The following is a 27,634-nucleotide window of genomic DNA, read 5'->3' as shown; positions in this document are numbered from 1 at the left end:
AATTAAAAATTAAAGAAGCCCTAAATAATTAAGTGATATACCATGTTCATGGATCAGAAGACTCAATACTGTTAAAATGTCAATTCTGGAGCTGGCCCAGTGGTGTAGCAGTTAAGTTCTCGCGTACCGCTTTTGTGGACCGGGGTTCAGCAGTTCGGATCCTGGGTGCAGACCTACTCACTGCTCATCAAGCCACGCTGAGGCAGCGTCCCACATAGAGCAACTAGAAGGATGTACAACTATGACATACAACTACGTACTTGGGCTTTGGGGAGAAAAAAGAAAAAGAGGAAGATTGGCAACAGATGTTAGCACAGGGCCAATCTTCCTCAAAAAAAAAAAAAGTCAATTCTCCAAATTGATCTACAGATTCAATGCAATCCCAATCAAAATCCCAGCAGGCATTTTTTATAGAAATTGATAACCTGATTCTAAAATTTATACAAAAATGGAAAGGACCTAGAAGAGCCAAAACAATTTGGTGAAAAAAAGAGTTGGAAGTCTTACACTACCTGATTTCAAGACTTATTATAAAGCTCTAGCAATCAAGACAGTAGGGTATTGGCATACAGACAAGACATACAGATTACTGCAACAAAATACAGTCTAGAAATAGGGCCACACATATATATTTAATTGATTTTTGACAAAAGCACCAAAGTAATTCACTTGAAAAAGGATCATCTTTTAATACATCATGGTAAAACAACTGGACATCCATATGCAAAAAAAAAAAAAAAATCTTGACCCTTACCTTGCATGTATAAACCTAAATTGAAATGAATCATAGACCTAAATGTAAAACTATGAAACTTTCACAATAAAATATAGGAAAAATACTTCCTGACTTTGGTCAGGAACAGGTAAAGCTTTTCTCAGATAGAATAAAAGAAGCATGAACCACAAAAGAAAAAAACTGATAAACTGGACTGCATGAAAAAGAACTGCTGCTCTTCAAGAGATAATGTTAAAAAAAATGAAAAAACAAACAACAGACTGAGAGAAACTACTCTCAAAACATATATCTGACAAAAGACTTGTATCCAGAGTATAAAAAGAACTCTTAAAACAGAATTATAAGAAAACAAACAATTCCACTCAGAACATCAATGAAAAGATTCGAATAGACATTGTCCAAAAGAAAACATCAGATGGCCAATAAGCACACGAAAGAATGTTCAGCATCATTTGTCATCGGGAAATGCAAATTAAAACCGCAACGAGATACCACTACACACCTACTAGAATGGTTAAAACTTTAAATTCTGACAATATCTAGTGTTGACAGAGATGTGAAGTAACTGGAACTCGCAAACATTGCTGGTGGAAATATAAAACAGCGCAATGATTTTGGAAAACAGTTTAGCAATTTCCTAGCAAATTAAACATACAGTTCTCATATGACCCAGAAATTCCATTCCTAGGTATTTAACCAAAAGAATGAAAACACATGCCCACACAAACACTCGTACATGAACAGTCATAGCAACTTTACTCATAATACTCAAAAAATGCAAACAACCCAAATGTCCACTAACGGATGAATGGATAAATAAGTTATGGCATATCCATACAATGGAACACCACTTGGCAATAAAAAGGAATGAACTACTCATATATGCAACAACATGGATGAATCTCAAAAACATAATGCTGATTTTAAAAAAAGAAAGAAAGAAAAGACACAGAAGAGTATATACTGTATGATTCCATTTAGATGAAACTTCAGAAAAGACCAATCTAATCTATAATGATAGGAAGCACATCAGTGACCGCCCGAGGCTGGGCATGGGGGTGGGAGAGTGGACGAGGATTGACTGAGAAAGAGAACAAGGGAATCTCGTGGGATACTGGAAACGTTCTGTATCTCGACAGTAATGGTGGTTACTGGTGCGTATACATTTATCAAACTTTACACGGAAATGAGTGTATTTTCTTGAATATTAATCATACCTAAAGTTGATTTTTTTTTATTTTGAAGTAGCACTGGTTTATAACATTATATAAATTTCAGGTGTGCATCATTATATTTCAACTTCTGTTGGCTGCATCGTGTTCACCACCAAAAGTCTAGTTGCCATCTGTCACTGCACACGTGCCCCTCTATCCCTTTCACCCTGCCCCCCATCCCCTTCCCAAAAGTTGATTTTTTTAAATGCAAATAGCAACAAGCTCACGCAAAACTAAACAATAACTAAAGTCCATGAGACTCTATATTCCCTAATGTCCAAAAGAACACCAGTATCCCAACTTCTGAAGAAAAGAATGCCTGAAATTATGTTTAGTGCAAAAACACAGAAGTGGCTACTCTACTGTTAGTTAACATACTGTAACATCTGCTACAGAGCGTGCAGCTGAGATCAGAGACCTACAGCACAGTGTCCTGTCACGTTAGAGCCATTCCACCCTGTCACTTGTCTTATCTGCTAAATTTAACCCATCTAACAAGATTCCCTGGGTGAAACATAGCCATACCTCTAATTCAGCATTGGATTCAAAATTTTTGTTACCACCTGTTTGTGTTTTGGTGCTCCTTTTCTCAAGAAACACCAAATAACTGATCTTAACCTATAAAGGTTTTCTCTCTCAGAGACACATTTGCCTCATTGTAAATAATCAGATTAGCTGTGCTTCAATCATAACATTGTAAGTTGCTAGGCAACCAAAAGTGGGTAAATCAGAAAACGAATCCACAAAGACACGGAACACAAGCTCTTTTTATGGGTGTCTCATTCTCAGTGAAACATTCTCAAAGAAACAGGAGCAGACATTCTTCTACTCTCATGGAATTTACATGAAACAACCCAATTCTTACTTTTAGTATTTTAGAAACAAAATATTCACAGCCAATTTCACACAACATTGAAGACTCAGCATCTTTACACACATGATGAAGGCACACAGCATAGCAGATCTTTTTAATCAAAGATGACTGGTTTTGGTCCTGACCTGATTTAAGGCAGGGATTGCTCATGTGGCAACCCTTCGGGTGGACTTTTATTCAGAGCAACAGAACCAAGCAGAGCAAAGTGTCGGGCAGGGTTTGAGACGTGTCTGTTCCTCCTCACCTGAATGGTCCTCTATGCAGATGCGTCTGTCCCAGCCCCACTGGGCCCCCTGCAGTCTGACCAACCCTTTCCTCACTTCTCCAGATTCCTCCTTGGACGGTACAGCATCCCAGCTTGGGTCCCCAAGGCCCCTACATTTCTGCTTCCCCTAATATGCTCAGCCACTGATCCCAAGCACCGTCACCACAGAATGAATGGACCTGGAGGGGTTTCCAGCTTCAGTGACACACTTTACTGAAACCAGTCCATCCCCACAGACATCCGGGTCAACCATCACCAACAGACATCTACGGGCCAAAATGAACCCAGGACGTGTTTTATTTGGCCCACTCATTTTGAACTAGCTGCTAACACTTAAAAATTATGACATTTCACCTCAAATTTTCTGCTCCTTTTGAAGAAATGAAAACTCTTTCCCCACAGGCCAATAACTGGCTGGGGCCAAGTAGCACTGCCCTCATTGCCTGGGGACACATCACACTCTCCAGGTGGACTCTTGTGTGCCACGTCTTCCGCCCCGTGGGCATCTGGGCTGGAGATCACTCATCTTGGCCCTGGTATCAAGGCTGGGACCAATCCAGCAAGATCTCCCATGGGGCCTTTGATGATATTTCTTTCTAGTTATCTCCATCATAATTCATCAGAGCGAGTCTAGTGATGCTGACTCTCAAAAACAGAAGGGGTCCAGTGTGGTAGTTCCTCAAAAAGTTAAACAGAGGATTAACATATGACCCAGCAATTCCACTCCCAAGTATATATCCAAAAGAACTGAAGGCAGGGACTCAAACAGATACTTGAACAGTAACGTTCACATCAACATTATTCACAATAGCCAAAGGTGGAAATAACCCAAGTGTCAACAGATGAATCAACAGAGAAGAGGACAGAGAAAATATGGTTATGTACCTACAATGGACTGTTATTCAACCATCAAAAGGAATGACATTCTGATATATGCTACGATGACATGAATGGACCTTGAAAATACTATGCTAAGTGAAATAAGCCAGACACAAAAAGACAAATATTGTATGATTCCACTTACAGGAGATATCTAGAATAGGCAAATTCATAGAAACAGAGAGTAGAATAGAGGTTACCAGGAGTTAAGGGGAAAGAGAAATGGATAGTTAATGATTAATGGGTACACAGTGTCTGTTTGGGATGATGAAAAAGTTCTGGAAATAGATAGCGGGGATGCTCGCACAATAAAATATAAAATTTGCTATTTTAACCATTTTTAAGTGTACACTTCAGCTGCATGTATTTTACCATAACAAAAAAAGAGAGAGAGAAAGGGAGAAGGGGTCAAGGCCTCAACTCCTTTACTCCCCAGAAGCTCCCAGTCCTCTCTGCGATCGGCCCACTGCTCCCCATCGATTGGCCCTGCATACACAGAGGAAATGGAGGGGCAGCCTGTGTAGCCCCCCAGGGGCCTTCCGATGCTTTCCTCAGGGTTCCTCCCTGACCTATCCACACATCACCAAGAGGGACCACTCAAGTGACTTCTGAGAATAAGTCTTTTCCCAAGTGACTTTCCACCTAGACAGAGAAGTGATTGGCAATGCCTCTTGCTAAACAATGTTAAGCTCTGCTCCGTCAGGCACCTGACTATAGCCACGGTATGAAAGCTACCATTTGCTGCACACCCACTCCACATGGAGCACTGTGCCAGGCGTCTCAGACCCAGGACCCCAATCCTCATCAAGCAACACCTCTGCAATACAGCACCATCCACAGAAGAGGAAATGGAGGCCCAGACAGCATTAACGATGCCTACACCACACAGTCACAGAGCTGGAATTTGAACCCACGACACCAAATCTGCTGGCTCCCAAATCCTTGCTCTAATTCCTATCAGACAGTCCTCAGCAGGAGGACGTAACCCAAAAGGAAGCAACATAGACAATGTCTATCTACTGTCATCAAAATGCCAAAGGCACCACAAAGAAAGATATTAATAAAATGGATGTGTGTGGCTTGAGCTGCAGTGGGGTGAGAGGGAGAAGGGTCAAGGGCAGGGGAAGGAGTAGGATGTTTGGTAAGAGAAACTTAAATCTGAAGCTTGGGTCTACCATTAACTAACTGTGTCTGCTTAGGCAAGCCCAGATGAGGACAATTCACAAAGAAACAAAGTTTTTATCATTTAAGTGAGTTACCACTCACCACTCTCTGGTTAAAGCCAGAAAGAGAGGGCGTACTCAAAGGGGTTCAACAGAAGGACTACTTACAGAACTGTGGGCAGGGACAAGGGAATCAAAGAGCAGCGATGAAGCAGCAGCTGGACCAGCGACAGGCCTGAAGGAGCAAGAGGACGGAGCCGCCCGCAGGGGCTGTACGCCATGAGGGCACAGAGGAAACCATCCACCTCTCACCTCCTGCCCGTCAACCTCGTGCCCACACAACCTTGTGGCTGAGAGCAACCAGAGCCCGGGAAGAGGCAGAGAACAAGGGGACAGGGTACACTGGGCAGCAAGCAACACCAGCCGAGAGGGAACCCAAAGCTGCTCGGGGCCAGCAGGGGAGGCTCGCTCTGAAGTGACCACCCCTCACATACCAGCCCTGAGGCACAACTTGGGCCCAGCAACGGATGAATTTCTACACATCCCCACCCTCCACTAGTGATGGACCAGACCTGGAATGGTAACTCTGCAACTCCAACAGATTTACGACAGATGGCATCAGATATCTAAGTCCTAGGAATAGGAGTCCCTCATGAGCTGAACTTGTCATAGTCATTTCTAGGTCCCCAATGCCTGGGACACAGTAGGCACTCAATAAATGTCTGTTAAACTGTACTTATTATGTAAAGGTATGGCTCAGGCTCAGGCTCTGAAAGGCCACGGATTTACTGCATTTTTTCTTACCTGCCAACTAGTGAAGACCACAAAGGGCTGGGGTGGACCAGTAAAACGGAGGTAATGAATAAGTCATTTCTAATAAGGCTGGTTTTACAGGCATCACACCTCCGCTGGGCCAAACGGGCTCATTTTAGAGGTGAAATCTATTCTGCAAATGCGGAGACCAAAAGAAAGCCACGGACGGCCCTAAAAGAGAGGGAGGCTTTACGGGTCCGAGCTCAACCACAGCTTCTACTCGAGAGGCGCTAACTTCCACCGACGGGGCTCGTGGGTTTGGGTTCAACATCCGTAGGAGTCTCCAGGGCCTTCGTTAAGCCTGCCTGTGTAAAACGCCCGCCATTTGTCTCAGGCCAACACAAACAGGCTTCTGACAGAGCGGGGACGTGGGGTAGGAGGCCAAGAAAGCTGTGTGTTGTGAGCCCAGGGTGTGAGTGGGCACGCCTGTGGGCGGCCCTGCCCAGCCCGCCCTGAGGTGGCACGTCCTGGCTCACACACACACGCTCACACTCATGCACACGCACCCACACGCAGATGTCAACGTCCACACGTCCACAATGCCGAGCGAGCAGCAGGCCTGGACCTCCAGGCACAGGATGGATTTTGAGTACATCGCAAGGTCCCATCCATCCTAAACTATTTGCCCATCACCTGTGGGCCTGGCCTCGACCTCCCTGGAGCGCTGCGCGTGGAGGCAGGAGACCCCAGCACAGAACGGGGTCAACAGCTCTGCTACCGACCAGCTGGGAGGCACTGAGAGGCCCTGCCTGTTCTGGGCCTCAGTTCTTTCATTTCTAAAACGAGAAAACTAGAACATTCCTTTCAGCTTCCACATTCAAGATGCAGCTTCAAGATTTATTGTTTAGCCCCAAATATTTAATGCTCAGTTAAAATTATAACATCATCTCTAGGATTCCAAAATTAAAATATACATGTTACCTGAAAAGAGAGAAGTGGCTACTAGGAGCAGGATTCAGAGAAGGCCAAGAGCTTTCTTTTCTAGTCCACTTATTTTAGCAAAGGTTCATCTGTTCAAGTGGCTGTCACCATGACACTCAGGAAAGTTCAGAGAATCTCAGGGAACACCCTGTTTCCCTAGCAGGGCGGCAGGGAGGGGCATAGGACACTGTACAAGGAGAGGGTAGATCCACATGCAGTCATTCAAAGGAGATAGTCTAAGAAGTCTGTGTTCCAGAAAGTACTACTAGTTTACGGGAAGGAGCAGCTGATGACCAGCGTGTATTTGGTGTCGTTTCTAAACTGGAAAGCATGTTAATAACGGATAAAACTATTCCAACTTTCTCCTGAAGCTCCATCTTGTCAGTCCGCCTCCGGCACATCAACAGCTGACTCTTAAACTGTTTAACATGGTTGTTTACAAAATACCCGTTATACCTGAATAAAAGGTGACAGACCTAAACTGGACTGGGCAGCCAGTCCAAGCTGGGTGGGCTGTTTACTGCATACCTGTCCCCCAAGGCCCCTCGGGTCCCCCAGACACAGGAGCAGAGGAAGTGTTTCACAACACATTAGCGGGAAAAGCCAAAACGCTTTTTAAGTGTTCCAACAAGACGCACTTACTAAATGCCTACTATAGGAAAATACTGGAAAAGAGATACAAAGATTAACAACATATGGTCCTTGCCTTCAAATGCTCTTGTATTACAGTTTAGTGGGGCAGAGAGACACTCACATAAATAATTCAACGGCATTTGTACACTATTACAGTGTACCAAAAAAAACTCTTATGGAAGCCAGCAATCAGACCTAAGCTTCCAAGTCACCACGCTTGAGTTAGAAAGTTGAAAGAAAAATTGTAAATCCTATACTCACGACGTGGTCATTGGTGGAATTTTCCTAGATCGGGGATAGAATCCCTTTTTTGGGCATAAAAGATCAACTGGTTGTGGCACTAGGATGTTTTATGTTCCATAACTTAGGACTTTTAAAATATGTTATATCGTAAGAATTTTATACACACTGGACCATGTGAAGATGGGATGTGCCCATAGCCCAGTAGGGTGAAGACCAGACATCCAGAACCATTATGAACCAGGAGGGCTACTGGTTTTACTTCAAATAACAAGCCCAGGGCCAAGTGGAAACAAGTGCCACTCTCTTGCCAACTCCTAGAAGCAAAAATGCCGAAGCCTCACGCTCTCGTAAACAACTTAGGATAATTTCTGTGGTTTGTGTTTTACTTAAAGGCAGTAACATATGCATCTTTCAAAAAACCAAACCTTCTTTATCAAAATGTGGCAAAATATTAACCAGGGGTGAATGCAGGTGAAGGCTCCATGGGATCTGTGTACTATTCTTTCACCTTTTCTTAGGTTTTAAATGTTTTTTTAATAAAAACATGGGGAAAAACAAAGGGATTGGCTCCAGAAACTCTCTCTAAGGCCCCTGCCAGCTCCAACATTTGCTGTATATCTTTGTTCTGCTGTTAATCCTGGAATCATCAAAGACACAGCTTTTGTAAAAGAAAAAAAAAAAATCAAAAAACTAGCACCCACCAAGAACCCCTTTAGTGTTTCACATCTGGTTGGGTCAGCACGACCCTTCGGGCTGTCTGCATCCGGGCAGGGTTGCTAAGGCCATTTCAGGCAAGAACACCTTCCTGAAAAACCAGACTTCGATCGCCATGGATTGTTCCTCCGGAGGCCCGGATCTTGAACAGTCCAACGGCAGGCCGTACTTTCCCCGAGCACAAACCCCAGTGCGCTCCATGAAGCTTTTCAGTATATGTGCAATCGGTGTATTACTAACAGCTTATTGGCACTGAATGAAAAACACACAAGTCTTAATCTTCAGTCTTGAATTGAGTCCAGGTTCTACGTAATACCTGGCTGGAAGGGATACGGCCGTAAGCATGCTTGGTGACTGGAGGCTGTGTAGTGAGACCTGAGTTTTGAAACCAGGTTTGGTAGCTTAACAAAATTTACTGGTTGTAGAAAAAGTAAACTTGCCTCTGGGGAGGTGAGCTCAGCCACACCATTCTGACAGCAGCCCCTGGTGGCCAGTTTAGTAAAAAGTGTTGGCTCTGATGCTGGAAGTTCTGACCTTGCCTTAATGAAGGTCTTGGCGAGCAGACAGGCCATTCTAGGTAACAGCTGGGGGGGTGATTAGATAAGCAGCAAAAATTCAAACTAAGGTGTGCCTTTGAGTCACATAAATTACCAAGTCATTAGGATCCCTGTCACTTGCATTAAAAAAAAAAGGCAGTACTGTCTTTCAAAAGTAGAAAAAAATATGAGAATTTACTTTAAAAGGGCAAGATAATAATACAAGATAATACTTACCTTAGTTTGAAAGTTACCTCCTTTCTTAATTGTGTAGAAAACCTTTAAATATTCAAGGCACATGGATTCTTACACAAAATAAAGCATGTTCTGTCTACTTTCCTATACAACACCACCCGGCACACTAATTTCCACATACATATAAGGAATTACTCCATACGGCAGAAACTTCTAGAAAATGCTGGTATCATTCGTTCAGAGAATAAAATAAGACAGTCAAGATGGTAAGTGAGGCCTGATTTCTGGTGGCACAGATTCACACCACTTCACTGGATATAAATAGAAGAATGTTCAGAGGCTGACAGCCGGCTTCAAAGGCAGGGCGCCATAGGAAGGAGAAGCCGCAAGCCGACTTCTTTGTAAGGTGCACTCTGTCCTGGGCCATGAGAGAACAATCTGGAAACAATCTGCTGGGCAGCTGCTCTCATCAACAAACTGTTTATTGTAAGAAAGTGGTTGGGTCAAAGGCTAAACATCAACCCGAACCAAAGCATACAGAGCAAAAATCAATACCGTCCCTGCTCAAGAAACCAGGACTTCGCCTGCAGAAAAGAGAGGGCGGGAAACTCACGGCCAGTTCTGAAAGGGCGAGTCGGAACAAACCTCCCGTATTTCAGTGTGCAGGGTTGTACTGTATATTATTACAACTGGTTATTTGCTGCCATTTTCAGAATGGCCTGATAACACGAGCTAACATACGGCACTCAAAACAAGCACAGAAATCACCTTTCTAAATCACTTGCCCAAAAAAGTTACAACGGTTTATATCTCGGTGCCTCCTTCTCGCCTTAGTTTTATAAAGGGACCGAAATGCTTATACACAATGCATGGATAATACAGCCCATCTTTAAATATGTCCAGTTAGAAACTGGAACACTGACTGGATAAGAGATTATACGAAGGAATTGTTTTATTTTAGGTGTGACCATGGTATTTCGGTGACGTTTTTAAACAGAATTCTTATCGTTTAGAGACAAATACTAAAATATTTACAGATGAGAAATTGGATACAATACCTGGGATTTGCTTCAAAATAATACTGGAGGAGCAGTGGGTGGGAATAGATAAGAGTGGCCAGAACGGAAAACCATGAAGCAGAGTGATGAGTACACAGGGGTTCATTACGTTATTCTGTTTATTTTTGTATATTTGTAATTTTCTATGAAACAAATTCTTTACTTGTATGTACAGTTCAACAGTTACTACAAAAAAGAAAAAAAATGTTTTCTTAAATATAAGAAAAATATTAACCCACCAACACAAATTAATTAATTCCCCATAAGGACACATATATACACCACGGTATTACTAGGTGCCCCACATGACTGTGTTGGAGCAACATCTGAAAATGAGCTGTTAAATTCTGAGTCGAACACTGGAGAAGTAGAAAGAGATGCTCAGCATGTTCCCACTGCGTCTGTGATCCACCAAGCCACAATCTGTCAGAAACGGTACCACAACACGGCATTCCATGGTTTAATTGTATTATGGAGCATGAGGACATATAGGAGCTGGTAAGAAAACCCAACTGGCAAAAATAACAGGGACCAGGCTTTTAAAACAATTTAGCACTCAAACTTTGAAAACACAACTTGTTTGTAAATTTGAGGCTCCTATATATCACATTGATAATTTTTAAATTAAAAAACTTGAGTTAAAAAAAAACTTGAGAAAGAGCCTGAAATAAATAAAGCAGAAAGCAAAACATTCTTTCATGGTGCTTAAATTAACTATGTAAAGGTACCTATCAATGATTTCAAATTGTTCCAGTATAAACAGGAAAACGGTAACAATCACAAATTCTTACAAAAGAATGCATCCAGAGGAACTGCTTAAAAAGTTAAAAAAAAATTTTTTTTTGAATCTCATTGCTTTGCTGGGACCAGCATAAATACAACAGAGTCCTACAAAGGATGTGACAAGTTTCTCATTTACCCTCTCCCAACAGAATAGAGAAGGTCTGGTCATGAGAATTCAGTAACAGTGGGCTGTCCTTTAAAAAGCCATCTTCTGTGACAAACTCATTCATCTAATCTGAGGCACCACACCTAACCCGATCACATGGAAGGAAAATACACACAGAGAGGAGAATCTTCAAAATTACAGACCTTTGACCCTTAAAGCATTTTGCAGACTGAAAAAACAGAGAAAAACTTAAATCATCACATAGATCAAGGCTGCCTATGGAAAGCAACAATCTAGAATAACAATCTAGGCAATTCTAGGCAGAGAGAGTCTGGAATTCCCCACTCCCCAAAATAATGAATCATCATTTTTTAATTTATGAAACCACGGCTTGATATTTTCTTTTAAGAGCTATATTTCCTTTTTACTGAGATTAAAAATGGAAAGGGAGATTAGTGGTGCCATTATTCAATTACTCTCTAATAATTGCTGTACGTGGAATTCATTTTTGCTCAAAGACAAGAAAACAACTTGTCAAATCTTTCCTATGGCATAGAAAAGCAAACCTCTACAAGTTTTCTTAGAAGAATATTCACTTTCAATTTTAATTATTTTTCAAACTTTTACTTTGCCTGCAGGAGGCAAGGAGGTTTACACTCAAAGTTTTTACAGCTCAGCGCTCAGGAAAGACGAGTGGTTTGCGACACAGACAAACAGTCCGGCGATGCGTCTGCTAGGAATCGGGCAACCCAGCTGACTGGTGATGATGCCAGTCCACTTTTGCAAGAGATTCTATTTAGAATTTGAATTTAAATCTCAGAGGTGCAAGAGCCAAGTGCTAACGCAATCCTTCTCTTCACCCATAACCCCTATCTCCCCACACTCAGACACACACACAGGAGAACTTCCACCTCCACAACAAAATTATGTTGTAAATCTCCATGTGTCAATGGGAAAGTACACTTCCTTTTTAGCAAAAATCTCTAGATATTATAACCTAAGTCTTCTCTCATCCTCAGGGGTAAATGGGAAAAACACCGCTCCACGAAGAGAGATTCTATTTCAGCAATCTTACAGCGTTTTCCTGAAGTTTTAGTTAAAGCAAACATATGAATGTGTGTGTGTATATATATAATTCGTGTTAAAATTATAAACACTCGGGGCCGGCCCGTGGCTTAGCGGTTAAGTGTGCGCACTCCGCTGCTGGCGGCCCGGGTTCGGATCCCGGGCGCGCACGGACGCACCGCTTGTCTGGCCATGCTGAGGCCGTGTCCCACATACAGCAACTAGAAGGCTGTGCAACTATGACATACAACTATCTACTGGGGCTTTGGGGGAAAAAAATAAATAAATAAAAATTATAAAAAAAAAAATTATAAACACTCAAATACCACTAAAAAAATCAATCAAAACAAATATTCTAAAGACTCTAAGTTGTTTTCATTTAAAGCCATGTTCCTCAATTGATCAAACGGGGTCTGATCTCCAGAATTTTTTTATGAGGTATAGTATCTCCAACATTGAATAAGAACCAAAATTATAATCTGTACTCCAATATTTCTTCCATGGATTATATTATTAACCAAAGCCTGAAAATATTTTAAGGAAGAAAAATACAACACAAGCAGAAGGATAATGTAGAATTGTTCTAGAAACATCTAGTACCTGGAAGGCTGTGTAGCCAAACTAGGCACAGCAATGCCTGGAAAGATGCATCCACTCACAGGCAGCCCCAGGGGCCAAAACAAGAACAAAACTAAGGAAGCAACTAGCATTCTCTTCTTATGTCTAAGAGAAAGAGACTGATGGACAGACAGACAGACTAACCTTGGCTGAGTTTTCCCGCCGCCAAGCTGGCCTGCTTTCACGAGGAAGCCTAAGAAAGCTTCGCCTCGTCCTGACCCAGCCTCACTGTTGAGCTACAACACAGCAACACCACCAGCCTGGCACCCCGGCTTGTCTCTAACCTTCCCGCTTGGGCAGGGGAAACGGAGGATTAAGGACCATTCAGGTCCACAAGTTGAATGTGAGTTTTGAAACCCAGAAGCACTATAAACGTTTTTTCAAGACAGCACAATTCTCGGAGCCACGTTCTCAATTAGCATGAACGGAAACAAAATGTGCTCCCGAACTATCACATCCCCCAAAACTGAAGTATAACATTTATCAAATGGCCTTCAGGTCTCAGACCCCAACATTCCTGAGCTGACACGACAGCTCCACAGTTGGGAGAACCACGCTCCAAATGATTCTGCTGTCATCACGGGGCGCCTCGCCGCCGTGCCCACCTCAGTCCCGGCCCTCGGCTCTGCCCCCATCACGAGGGCCCTTTGATCGTGCCCTCTAACCTGGCACCAGCGTGGACGTAGTCCCTGGGATGTATTTTTCGGACTTGGGAGACAAAAATCTGCTCTTAAGAACGTTGTAAGACTTCCTCGAGACAGCTTCAATCGACTTCCCTAGGAAGTAACGCCATAATCCATACCCGCTCACACATGGCAGCTATTAGGGAGCCGGTGCAGAAGACAAAAAGCATTTGGTCTTAGAGGATTTTTTATTCCAAAAGAGCCTGGTTCCCATCCACAAATCTGTGACTGCATAAGCGATGGATATAAATAGTCTAAGGAAATAAAACCACCCTTCCTAGATAGTGTGCTACCCCAGAAGGACACTGCTGGGAAAGATGCTCCCTCTTGCTGGAGACACACTTACCCTTCCCCAGCCAGCAAGAGCTGCAACAGAGATAAAACCAAAATCATAACACCACCAATTAGAAGTGGAAAACAACCAAAGTCGTGTCTGTTTTTCCCAAGCATATTATCAGTTTCTGCCTCTGTTGTCATCCAGAAGTACCTACTCTGAAGGAGTCACTTTGAAATATTCTTGTGGCAACAAGATTCAAATAAAAATACACTACATACAGTAGCTGAAAAGCCTCTCCTCCCCCAAAATAGGATAAAACAAAGGCAGCTAAGGAAAACACCCCAAGTATTATTTCTTTTGCATTTCAATGTCAAAACTCATCATGTCACCATGGCCATAGGTATTATGTTTGATAACAGGAAGTCAGTTAAAATGAACAAAAAATTTCCAGTTTAGGTGAAGGGTAAAGGAAGAAAGAAAGGAGAGAAAGAGGCATATGAAAGACCCTTAAAAACATTCATAGCTATAAAAGCTTTTAAATGTTTGCTTTAATCTGCCAGCTGCTCCGTAGCTGGTGTGGTATTGTAAAATACCCCCACAACACCATGTCAGCCACATGTCAAAAGCTATTCAGGGCGCACCTGGAATTCTGAGTTTCTCTCTAATTTGGATCTCTAAAAATTATTTTTTAAGTTGTATCTTAGAGTAACACTAGAAGTTTCTCTCTCACCGTACATTCAAGATTCAGAACTAGGAGTAAAGGTGGAGGGAGGGAGGATTCTGTGCCAAAAAGAAGCTAAAAAAAGGGAAAGCGAAGATTTTTTTTTTAATTAGAGAATTCTAATTAACTCAGAAAACTACATGAGACTCTCCACTGCTCCACAACCCTGTGCTCTTCTGAGGGGTGAGGACCCCTCCCCCGCCTTCCCCTCCCATCAGGGCCACTGCGAGATCCAGATGACATCTTGACACCTAGGAAGGCACCTGGTTAACTAGAAAGCATGCTACAAAGATGAGAAATTATCTCTTGCTTTCCAGAAACTTCCGCAGCAAGGTCTCACACTTAGTAGGCGCTTGGGTGTAGGATAATGAAGTGTTCAGTTAGAGGACGAGGAGTAAGAGCCATGTGGTATGATTTTGCCCAAGTTTCTTCATAAAGCAATCACACCCAAAAAGTAATTCCCTGAGTGGAAGGGACTATACGGGAGTTTTTTGACACGTTTACGAATACCAAAATTATCCTTACCAAGGATACCTGTTGGAGGAGGGAAAAAAAAAGTCTCATGGAAAATATTTGGGGTTGAATCAAAATGAAATGTTATACTAGTCTTTGTTTTTACCCTTCCCACAACTCCCACACTACCAAAATTATACACGCACAACATGGTGATTTTTGCCCCACTGTTTTAATAACAAACCCAGTTGTCACTTCTTGTTATGGTTACATCTTGACCCTGAGGCAAAGGAACCGCAGACCCTCTCGCAGGACTCCTGCCAACGTCCTGCCTGGGACGTTGCTTCTTTCAGGTCACCCGTGCGTCATTAGCTACCAGCCGCAAGGAACGCCCGACAGAATCCCAGCTTTGGAGTTTCGGAAAGAACCTCGTGCTCTGCAGGCAGGAGCGGTGATGTCCCAGGGTAAGGGAGCACGCTGGGCGGGTTGTGCACAGTCCCACCCTCTTCCTCCTCCTCCAGTCGGGCTCGGGGCATCAATAGGGACCCGCCGGCAGCCTGCTCTGCAGGGGTGGGGTGGGGGCTGAGGCTCCGTCCTTACATTCAGGTACCCGTCCAGTCCGTCCAAATGAACCAGCTGCCCCGCTCAGTGCAAAGCCCTCATGGCTCAGCCGCACGCCCTCTTCCTTTCTCCACTTCTCTGACCGAGATAAAAACGGACACAGAGCCCAGAGAAACATAAACAGGAGGATGAGTTTCTCATTTGGACTTTAGGTTCTGCAAGGGAAAGAACTGTGGTTTTTCTATAAAATCAGCGTCACTCACAGTAAAGACATATTCCTGCTAAGGTCCCACACCACCAATGGTGGGAGGTCAATGTGGTGGCCATCCAGCAATCTCGCTCCACAGAACCCAGCGGTCAACCGTGTAACACGCTCATGAGCCTCTCGCTCCACCCACGCCTCCAGAAAGGAAGTTATCTGTCTGAAAGGGCTCACCGTGTAGACGTATGTGGTCCTCTTAGAGAAACAGTCCAAGGGGATCCATCAAAACACCGCCACATCCAAGCGGGGGCGGGGGCACGGGCACTCCAATTATGAGCTTCCACCAGGAGTACCTTCCACCCACAGGAGCAAGTGGATGGCTGCGGCCCTGAGGCACCCACATACTAACACGAGAGCCACAAATAAACCTAATAGTCGGAGCTATAACTGGTCCTTCACCAGAGTAAAGTCATTGACTAACAAAGCCAACGCTTTTTAAATAATATGGATGTCGAATATCAAATAAACTATTAATGTCTACACGAGAGTGCTTTTTCACATTCAAGTTTTGCCCATTTATGGGATGGCTTCAAAGTCCAACGACATAGAGTAATTTGTTTTTTTAATTTTTAATAACCGGTTTTGCTCACTATAAAAATAACACGTGTGCATTACAGAAAATTTGGAAAATACAAAGAAAGTTTTAAAAGTTTACTAAAATCACCCTTATGCCCACCACCTAGAAATATACCTTATATGGACTGTATTTCCTTCCAGTCTTTTTTCTATGGGCAAACACCTGTGGTATACGTGTGCTCGCATTGTTTTATGGTTTGCTTTAACATGTGGTAATTTTGTGGAGGCTCGAAATTCAATCCTGCCCCTGGGAGGTGTGATTGCATGGGAAGACCCTCTGGTGAGAGAAGTCCAGCTCAGCCACCCAGAGCATGCACCTCAGCTGAGTCTTGCTCCCTCATGGTGTCATGCACAGTGACACTCATGAAGTCATATGCGACTGGATTTTATAGTGGAAATCACGTGCCACTGTGGTGTTTGGGTGTCGAGGAAGGTCTCAGAACACATCCCTGGCAAACGCCAAGGGTCAACTGACTCTGTGTGAGTGTTTTCTTCTACTTGGATCACTGTACTATTCTATTCCATTTATATCGCAGTAACACGGCAGCGCATAGGTGCCTCATAAATCTTCTGTGCTATTTGCTATAAAGAGCGAGTGTCTAGGCACCAAACTGTATAAACACAGCTGCTACGCTGTAGAACTATTTAGATAACTAGTGTGTTTATTTTGTTCTTTCATATTCCATCCTATAACAGTACCTAGTACACAGTAAATGTTTAATGAAAGATGAATATTAGTAACTGTGACACTGAAATAACTTCTACAGGCCCAGAAGAAAGTGCCACCAATATACCGGAAAACTCCTAAATTGTACTATGTGAAACTGATGTAGAGAGGAAAAATTAAATCTCTGAAGAACTGCTTTGTAGTTCCAGGGCGTCTGTTCTCCGGGCAGCCTAGCTCAGCAGCGACACCGTGTGGGGAGATCTTTAATTCACAACAGCCCGGAGTATCTTACAGGAAGCAGGGAGCAGAGCCAGGGCAGGCAGCTGATCCATAACATAGGTGATGAATCTAAAGATGGGCCATGTATAACTGATGACGGATGCCGGGAGGCCAAGATCCTCTCCTCGTAACTTAATTCCATGGGGATCAATGAGATCTATTAAGAAGGCTGCAGGAAACAAAACTAAAAAGAAAGTATGACCCAATTCTATTCCCAATCTGTCATCTCTATCTATAACAACTGAGCCACCAGCACAACGGCTAGAAGGTGTTCCAAAATGTCTCGGCCTCGGCATCAGGAGAAGAGCAGGAGGAACTGCCCAGCTGCCTCCAGAAAGACCACCACAATCAGTGAGCAGCTACCTTCACACTCATTTGCACGCTAATTTTTCAGAGAATCCATATTCCAAGAAAACGTCCTCTAAAACTCTGAATTTTTACATTTCCTTCTACAGCAGATTCAAGGTCTTCTAAAAGAAGGTAATAAACAGCAAGAAATGAGCATCCACACAACAATCATACACTCACTCAGTTCCTTGGGCTCCCAAAGTAAAATGGAATTCAGAGAGAAACAGTTGGGAGGAAAAAGTCATCCACAGTATAGATGGACCAAATGGAGGACCCGAAATGAGACGTGAGCATTGCCAAAAATTACTCTTTTCCAAAGTTATTATGTCATAAGGGGCTTGGCAGTCTTGGAGTCTGTGTAGAGTGTTTGTGTATGTGTACATAGAACAAATATTTGCTTACATCTTGTTCAAGCACTTCATTCCCATGGTTTGTAAATGGGGGTTGCCAATCAGGAGGGGAAAATGTATGCCCCCACCTCCAGGCAGTTTACAGAACCGGAAGGAGAAAATATGAAGCATCTACTGTGTGTGTTAATATAAGCAGACACAATACAAAGCCCCTGCTTAGGTATTCCAGGTTATGCCCGTCCTAAAGAAGACACAGGAAAAGCCCAGAGTTCAGACCTCTGCTCACAGGAGAGTAACCTGGGGTCCTCTTTCCTCTCCATTGCTACGTTCAAGAGTCAAGAGGTGCATGTCCCAAGACCAGTGTGGCCAGAAGAACTCTCGAGAAAGGTCAAGGAGCACTGCCAAGGGCAAGCCTGGGTCCGTCTCGCTCCCTGACCTTGGGAGCGAGGCTGAGACATGTCCAGCCTCAGCCTTCCACGCTCAGGAAAGGAGGGAGAGAGCAGGTCTAGGAGAGTGACAGTCACATCTCCCCTGGGGACCAGAAACCCTTACCCACATGGCTCTGCCCATCCCTCCAAGGAGGGAGGTCTAGAGGTGGGTCGTCTATAAATGTTGAGGCTCTGAGAACCAGCTTTATTTTGATGCTTTTTCATAAGTCACAAGACAGAGCTGATGCTTTTCCTTCTATTAACTGAACACATAAAACAGAGATAAATGACATGGAGCTTCGAGTTCCTGAGACGAAGGTGCAAACAAGAGTCATACCATTGAGTCCCAAGAGCACCCATTAAAGAGAGTGCAAACTGGCCAAAAACTGTGTACTGAAAATGCAACAAAAGAATGTTTCCTAAATGAAAAAAAAATCATCCATTGCAATATTATTAACTTTTCAAATTAAAAACATTACCTGTGGTCTTTTCAGACTAGGCACCAGGAACTTGTTAGTCACAGTAGACACCTGTAACTTATTCAAACTCTCAGTAATCTAATAATAATAATAATAATTGCACTATCTTTTAAATAATACAGTTAACACAGACCTTTCACATCTATTATTTCATCTAGTCCTCAAATAATCCTATAAGGTATCGTAATCCTAAATGTTCTCAGATTTTATATCTGCCTTCTCCAAGTGAGCACATCCCACCCAGAGAGCTCACAGCTCTGCTCTTCTCTGAAAACTAAGTTTGCCAAGGGACAGGGTATAACCCAAAAGAGAACTCCTCCTCTTTTAAAAATGCTGGGTGGGAGGTATAATTTGTTATTTTCAAGGGAAAGCAGGTAAGTTTGGTGTTCAGAGTCAATCGGACTATTAGGTATTTGCTGAAACTGCAGTTCCGTCCCTATACTCACAAATGTCCCTGTTTGGGGGTGACACCAGAAATAGGCCCACAAAATAATCTACCATAATTAATAAGAAATTGACAGCTCAGCAAAGCAGAGATTAGCGAGAAACACACCTGGAGAATCTGGCAACCTGCCCAAAGCAGGTATCAACCAGAGGCATCAAAGGCAGACACAAGGCCAGGAAAATTCCTGAATACATTCCCAACTGCACGGGCATTTTCCTTTTGGATACAACTACAAGATGCAAACTGAAATCCAGAGCCCCTTTGCCGCAAGACGGCAGACGTCAGCACAAAGGAAACAAAGCTGGTGGTTCTCCCTTCCGAAGATGCGCTGAGAAAGGCCCAAATCAAAACAAGGTTTTTAATCCCAAATGAATAAACCGTGGTTTCCAAATATACGCTTGACACATAAAACAGTGACCTTTGCCCCCTAAAGTGGAAAGAACCATAACCTTAAGACTTAACATCTTCTGAACTCCATTCTCTCCCTCTCTTACATGCAAACACCAAAAAAATTAGTTCTACTCGGATATCTTTAAACCAGAAATCAAAATCGAAACCCACGGCAACGGAACGATTGAAGAAAAGGGTTAGTTTTGAAGAAGGGCACCCGAGGTGCTCCCCTCCTGCTGAGCGCACCCACTCACCTCAGCCGTGGACAGTAAGTAGAGAGGCGTTAAGGCAGGAACTTGTTTGACGTCACAGCTGAGGCCAAGGGTTCTCAGGATCTCCTTAAGGACTTCGTATCTTCTCATATTGCTCGATTTGAGCAGATTAAAATCTTCTTGAGTTTGCACTAGTGAAGAGCTGGGAGGTAGTTCTAAGTGTACCTGGGGGAAAAAGACACCACTTTATAAACCGGGACACTTAGCAATATTAAGAAAAAAAGTGTCTCTACCAGTTTTTCTGAAAACTTGAACATGAATCCTTCTAATTATCAACAGCATACGAACTCTGAACTTGAATATTTGGAAAGTAATGACAAGCAGGAAAAAGATTCAAAGGAGCAGATTAAAATTGTGGCTGTCAGGCTGAGGGGTCGTGGCGGAAAGGACCTTGGAGAGTAATCGAATTCTTTCCGGTTCCCAGCTCTTATCACTAACCAGTCATTACCTTGGGCAAGTCACTTAACTTGATTATACAACTAAAACATTTAGAAATATGGTCGTGCTGAGAACCAACTAAAGTCACTACTGAACTCGGGCAGACACAATGGGTCATGCTTGAAACTCCTGTTCTCCCTATTAGTCATAACCACCGGGCAGCAGAGGAGCCTTACTCACCGTTTTAAGTGTTTGCAGGAATTCAAACAGATGAGTGGGGTTTGGGGGACCCCAGAAAGGCCTGCCTCCCCCCCCATTCACATGATTGAATTTTAAGATTTGGAACTTCATGCATTTAGTTCAGGCTTTGTTGTCCAGTTAAAATTAATAGCCCCACCTATCACTAAACAGTCTGTATCTTAGTATGAAAGAACATACTAGAATGTCTAGCTCCCTTGAGCTAGAACTTTCCAATCAGCGGTGTGTGTCTTGGTATAAAGGAATGTACTAGAACTTCTAGCTCTCTTGAGATCAGATTTTAACTGTGAGTTACAGCCTAGAGAGTGCCAGAACACTGAGTACCGAGAAAAGCAACCTGAGCATGCTTGCTTTATTTTATTTTGCTTTTGCCACAGGTCAGCTGTGGGCTTCTGTTGTATGTAGAGCTCCTGACCTGATGTTATAGGAGCATTATGAAAATAAGAAGCATGGTACCAGCCTCCAGGCAACTCAAAATCCCTGACGGTATCTGAATCCTACAGAAACTCCTATCCCATTCTTACCCTAAATGTGTGCCTCTCCCCTGCAGGGGACAAAGCACCGCAGCAGGTCACGTTTAATGCACGTGGCTATCCTGGCGATGACCCCCGACAGGTGGCAGAAACGAAATGAGTGAAGTTCTAACCCCACCCGGGCCCAGAGGAGAGGGGGCAAGCGTGATCAATGGCACGTGTCCCCCATGGACTGAGTGAACACACAGAAGACCCAAGAAGCACACACAGGGAGGTGCACTGAACCTGCCACCACACATGAGCGACGCCGAGGAGGAAAGGCGTGCTCGCCCCACGAGCAGGCCTCCGGAGTTCCAAGAGGCGAGGGAAAGGACGGCTACAGACACTGCTAGGAGAGCTCGTGTCGGTGCCAAGATTAGGTGCTTCTACAGCGGAAGCGAGGAGAGAGGCCACCTCTGGCTCTGCACTTTGATTCAAGGACAGAAGGGCAGGCCAGAGCGTGTGTGCTGGATTTGCACTCCTGGTCCTCTGTGGTATCCGACACATGTCTCATCCTCTGGGCTGTAAGGTGTTACCATAGTGATGGGCCCATTTCTGTAACTTGGCTTCTTCTAAAATTAAGGCTTTTTGACTAGACTGAAAGCCAGAACTAAAAATGCGTCCAGTCACCAACAGGGGGAGGGGAGCGCTAGTGGCCTCTAGTGGGTAGTGCTAACACCCCATTACAATGCACAGGACGACCCCACAACAAAGATGGATCCAGCCCAAAATGTCCACAGTGCTGTGGTTAAGAAAGTCTACTATAGAAGCAGAACCATTTCTGCCAGATGCTAAGTAAGAAAGCAAAATATTGGGCCGGCCCTGTGGCTTAGCGGTTAGGTGTGCACGCTCCACTGCTGGCGGCCAGGGTTCGGATCCCGGGCGCGCACCAATGCACTGCTTCTCCGGCCATGCTGAGGCCGCGTCCCACATACAGCAACTAGAAGGATGTGCAGCTATGACATACAACTATCTACTGGGGCTTTGGGGGAAAAAATAAATAAATAAATAAAATTAAAACAAAAAAAAAAGAAAGCAAAATATTTTTAAATCCCTTTTAGAGACTTTATTTGGACAACTTCATGCCAAACTCCTGGTCTATTTGATAACCAAAAGTCAGCATTAATGCATAGCCTGAAATTTTCCCTGCAAACCTGATCGGTACAGCAAGTACACCAAAATTTCCTTTTTCTTTATTTTGATAAATGGCCAAGGCACCAATAGGCAGCTCCTTGGCCGTGAGACCACCACCTACTGTGCAGCTGTGGTTTGCCATTGAAGTACTTCGTCTCCTCTTACTGAGTTACATCATTACTCGATTTACTACAAAGACAAAGACTATGAAATTGAACAGGGAAAGAGGAAACTAACCAGCCTGTGATAATATTTATTGGTTGATCTCCGCGGCGAAGTATTGTAGAGACACAGGCCTGAGGGGAAAACAGTCACCCTGTCACCGAGACTGGAAGTCATTTAAAATCAAAAATGACATTCTAATCCTCTGAATCTGATTTTTGAAGCTGCATCATATTGCCTTTTTTTCTAGGGCGATGCACGCAGTATCAAATTTTACGACAGTTATGGGGTCAATTTAAACGGTGCAGCAAGCAGATTTGCTGTGTAACTCAGAGAAATGGATCGCGACAATGCCGAATCAATTTTCTAGTACAAGTCTGTGCATTGGGGTGGTAAAATTCGCTATTCAAAACTGAAATACAGCTCTAGGAAGTCACATTTTCAAGTGGATTTTCTGAGAATGCACAGTTCCTATAGTTACCGTATTTGCAGACAAAAAGATAAGAGGAATATTTATTAGGCCTCCAAAAACTAATTCGTGTGGTTTGCAGCCTACATGAAACCTGCTTGGGTTGTACATGGTCGCGGGTCCTGATGTCCAGATTTCTTCATTGTATGCATCTTTGCCTCAGTATCAGCTTAAGAACAAACAAGTGGGCTTTAGATAGTAAAGAAACAAATTTATACCCCCTCGAAGAATATTTGGTCAGAAAACCCAAGAGACTTAGCTTCTAGGAGGGCTGGAAAGAGGCACAGCATAAGAAATGAAAAGAAACAATAACAAAAAAAGGAAACAGTTCTCTAAGTCATTAAAAAGATCCCTATAATAAAACAAAATCTGTTACACTCATCCCGGGAACTATTCTGGGCAAAACACCTACATCTACTTAGTTTTCTCATTAGATCATCAAATCCTGAAGGATCAGTGTTCACCTAACAAAAAACTTTTGCCCTCAGATATTAAAAGCTTTGCTGTAAATGATCAGAAATTCTGAAATAGTCTATTCCGCTACCATTTGCTTCAACAAACAAAAAGCTAAAAGAAAAAAAAGGTGGGAAAAAACCCAACAGATGAGCCAAAGGCCCCCCTAAGGATGGGAAGGGAAGTTGCATGTTCCTGTCATCTCTTTCCAGTTTTTTCTTACCTATGTATTAATATGCCATAAATCTAAATCGCTTCAATATTCCCTTATTTGCAATTTTTCTCAGCACTTAGATTTTACGAGTGACAAATCATAAAGGAATGGAGGATTTGGAGATGTTTTCAACACTCACCACCCCAGCAGTTGGTGAGCATTCACACAAATCCTGGACATCAACTACAATACTTTCACGTCATGGTCACTAACGTTTGGTTACTAACATACGCACTCAACCCCCTACATTAAATAAAGGTTCGATTACACTAACCAGAGTGTGCTTTGAGGCAAGAGAGTAGAATAATGTATTGTAGAAAGATTATTACCAGCATAGATCAAAACAAGAAAAAATTTTCTGACTAATCCTTGGCTAACCAGCCATCTTTAATTAGCCATAACACCTTCTGCTTCATTCCTCCATCACAAGTATTTTGGTGAAACTGGATATTCATGTGACAGGAAAGCCCTGATCTAAACCTTCAACTCACCATCTGCAAAAATTCCCAGCTGAAGGCCAAAAGTACCACAGCACACAGAACCTTTCAATGTACAGCCTTCAAGAGTGTATTCCTGGTCAAAGATACACAAAGATCATTGCATGGATGCCAACCTCTGTACCTGGCAAAGAACAGCTTCTCCTCCACATGTTCCAAAAGGCACTTGCACAATCAGCCTATCCTTGTCCTCATTCTCCAGGCGGCCCTGGAGCTTGCCCAGGCTGAGCTGCTCCCCAGGGCCCTCCTCGTAAACGTAGCCACTGCTCAGGACGCTGAGTTCCACCTGGCTCTGGTCAGCCCCGGAGAAAACCAAGTTCTGGACTGTCTCCTGCAGTGTGCCCTTGCTCATCACCTGGAAGCCAGCAAATGTGAAGGATGAAGACAGGCCCAACACCTTCCCTCCCTGAGAAAGATAGGCCATGAATTTCCGGGACAGGTCCTCGGGAATAGACTCCCTGGTGGCAATGACCAGCAACAGACAGTTGTCTGACCACGGGTCTCTGAGAGCACTGTCCTCTGGCAGGTGGTAAAGGGTGTAACTGTCAGTGTCCACACAGTCGGCCAGAACGTCCCGGACCTGCTGGAACCTGCCCTGGGCTTCTGGGGAGTCGGAGCCCACATAGAGGAGGATGTTGGGTGCCTTTCCCGTGATGTTGACTCTCCTCCCTTCTCTCTCAGGGCAGACGTCATCAGCAATACTCTCCAAACTGCCACTGTAATCGTATGGAAGATCTGGAATGTTCTCTGCAGATGCAAACTTGACGGATTCAATGGTGCTGTTCTCAAGCTCTAAACACTCGTGGCAACTAGACAGATGGAGGTGACAGAGCTCAATGGAGCCCACTCCTCTGTCACCCTCCCCGGCAGCCTCGCTCCCAGAGGCACCGCCTCTCCCCTGTGTGGGTTCTGCACCGAAAACCTTCAGGTCATCTTGGCCAACGTGCTCCATGATGTCCAGCTCAGGCTTACTCTCAACAGAAGACTCAGGGTTCGGCTGTAGGATTTGGGCTTGCTTGTTTAAGGCCTGATCCTTAAGTTCCTTCAGAGTAGAGTCCTGCAAGTGTACCGCTAAGGCATGAGCAGAAAAGACAGTCAATTAATTCTTCTGCTTTGTCATGCAGCTCAGCTCAAAGCCCCAGGGCACTCTCCATACTCCATGACGTACAGTCCATGGCAGCCTACCTGCACAGCTCTCAACCGCATCCCCACCTCAATCTGAGGCACCCTTCAGATCCATATAATCGCTCCCACCTCCTAGGAGGGTGCCCCTGACGGTCCCTAGTGGAACTCCAAGTTTCCACAACACCTTTCCCATACGAATTGGAAAACCTCAGATCCCCTTACAGACTGGTGAAGAAAGTAAGATTCAGGGATGTGATTTTGCCTACTTACTTATAGATTCAATTTTTTGGGTGTCAATCTCCTATATAAAATGAAACTAAGAAACAAAAAAGGCACATAGCTAGAGTCTATCCAAGCACACCCCAGGAAAAACTCGTTCTCTGGACACTTCATAGGATGAACCGGGGAGAAGGGTCTTTCCATTATCTTGTCTCAGGACTGGAATATAAGTGTACAATCACTGATGCAAAAAACATTTATTGAACATTTGCCATGCATCTGACATGGTTATTAGGCACAGGCACACGGCAGATGGAGAACTTAAGTGGTTTACACAAATTTCCAGACCTGGTGACACTCATTTGCTTGAGATACAAATGAAGACTTTCATGACAGAGAGAGCCTGCTTTTAAGCCTAATTAAGGAAGAACATCTTGCGTGTTTCCTGAAAAAAGATGTGTCCCAAAATATTGTGGTACGTATATTTTAAGTAAAAACCTGTTAGATTTAGAACTTTGTAGTAACGCTGGCTATGCTTTCCATTCAATCAAACTATAGTCTAGAAACTAGTTCTACTGTATTAGATTGTGTGAAATAAACATTATATGGGTTCTAAATTTGCATGCCATCTCATGGACAATGCAATTATGGGAAATCCTTGTTTAAGAATTTAAAAAGCACTAACGATATACTCAGGAATAAGCACCTCAAAAAAACATGACGTGCGTGAATTTTATACTATTATGGCTATATCCAACCTGTTGATTGAATTAAACTGAAAATAAGCATTGCTGTGAAGTCATACCAAATAGGAGGGCTCAACAGTCCTTAAGCTAATAACCTGCGGCATCCTGCTGCGATGGAAACACTTTCTAAAGTTACTCACAAACGATCCTTTGGGGGATCAGTCCATTAGCGATCTGGAGCCTGTCTTCCATGAACGCCACCCCCAGCTTGCTGAAGTCGTCCACACTCGCTTCGGCGATTAACTGATATGGATCCCCAGGTCTGCAAGCCAAGGGCAAACAACAGTCTGACCACTTCACGATCTGCGGAGAAGCGGGCGAGGGAGGAGGAAGAAAGAGAGGGTGAGACTTTTCTTCTCTAAAATAACCAGATACCTTATTTCTCCCTTCAGCTCCCCACCACGACCTTCTGGTCAAACATAACGAATTAGTGGACACCACATTTTATTAACCGCAAAGTTGCTCCGGCTCGAACACTCATTTCTACCTGACAACAGGGCTTACAAAGCACTAAACACAACCCTCTCATTTAAAAGTAATTGAAGTCTCAACCGCTTTTCGAGGAACTAAAGGGGGAAAAGGCCATTCCCCACACACTGGAAACACATTAAACTGGCCCTTTAGTAACAGGAAAAGGAGAAAACAGCAAGTCCACAATATCCGGTAATTGACAATGTAAGCAGCAGAGCAGCTTTCCTCAAAGTGGGGTCCAAGTCCAATTGCAGCAGAAGTCCCGGGGAGCACAGGAAAACCGCAAGCTCCCGGGCGCTCCTCTCCACCTGGTGCTTCGGACTCTCTGGAGCTTCAAGTTTAAACACACTTCCCTGGTGACTCCTGAAATGTGAGAACCACGGGCGAGACTCACCCGGGAGCTCCCACCTGTGCAGTTCCCACTGCCACCACAAGGGGGACAGCGAAAATGAGAGCAGACAGAACTCGGCGCTTTAAGCCTGCCAGGGGTCACACAATAAGAATTTGAAACTGGGACAACAAGGGGAGCCCCCTGGGGGTGAGGGCCTGGAAGGTGAGGACCCGAGTCTGGGTCAAGCTCAGCTGGTCACCGCTGTGTGTCCCTAGGCAATCTTGAACCTTCTCAAGTCCCAACTTCCTCATTTGCAAAACAGGAATAATGATAATATTAACACCCGTCATCTCACAGGTTTGTCGTGTTAATGAAATCAGAGAGTACACGTAACGCTTGGGACAGAAAAAGTGCTCACTTCAAGAAAGCTGCTGTTATTAATTATTACAAATCTGGCTTTAAAAGCAATAGTGAATATAGAGGTCTTTTTTTAAGATGCCATGAATAATTTCCCTACTTCCCAAAAGAAATCTTCTCAGGGATATACGGGCCTGAATTTCATAATCAGAGGTATATACTTCTGAATTCCGGTTTTTATATTGGTGGGCCAGGTTTTTAGAACTAACTCTTGCTGAAAACAATGAAAAATGCTGGATAA

General features: G+C 43.7%; 1 protein-coding gene across 7 annotated transcripts in view; it reads right to left on the bottom strand.

The window, feature by feature from the left end:
• The window catches only part of HLCS (holocarboxylase synthetase), a 213,346-nt gene that overhangs the window by 148,734 nt on the left and 36,978 nt on the right, over positions 1-27,634 (bottom strand). For all 7 annotated transcript variants that reach the window (XM_087418103.1, XM_087418106.1, XM_087418100.1 and 4 more), the window contains 3 exons: positions 26,315-26,477; positions 24,209-25,155; positions 19,990-20,172 (listed from right to left, as the gene is read on the bottom strand). In XM_087418103.1, coding sequence (XP_087274229.1) covers positions 19,990-20,172; positions 24,209-25,155; positions 26,315-26,366 — 1,182 coding nt within the window. In that variant the 5' untranslated portion in view covers positions 26,367-26,477. The remainder of the gene's footprint in view (positions 1-19,989; positions 20,173-24,208; positions 25,156-26,314; positions 26,478-27,634) is intronic.

The sequence above is a fragment of the Ceratotherium simum genome, chromosome 27, assembly GCF_057802395.1.
Source record: "Ceratotherium simum simum isolate JZ-2026a chromosome 27, ASM5780239v1, whole genome shotgun sequence".
Lineage (NCBI taxonomy): Eukaryota > Metazoa > Chordata > Mammalia > Perissodactyla > Rhinocerotidae > Ceratotherium > Ceratotherium simum.
The sequence above is the reverse complement of the archived record's forward strand: the minus strand, read 5'-3'. Positions and strand labels throughout refer to the sequence as shown.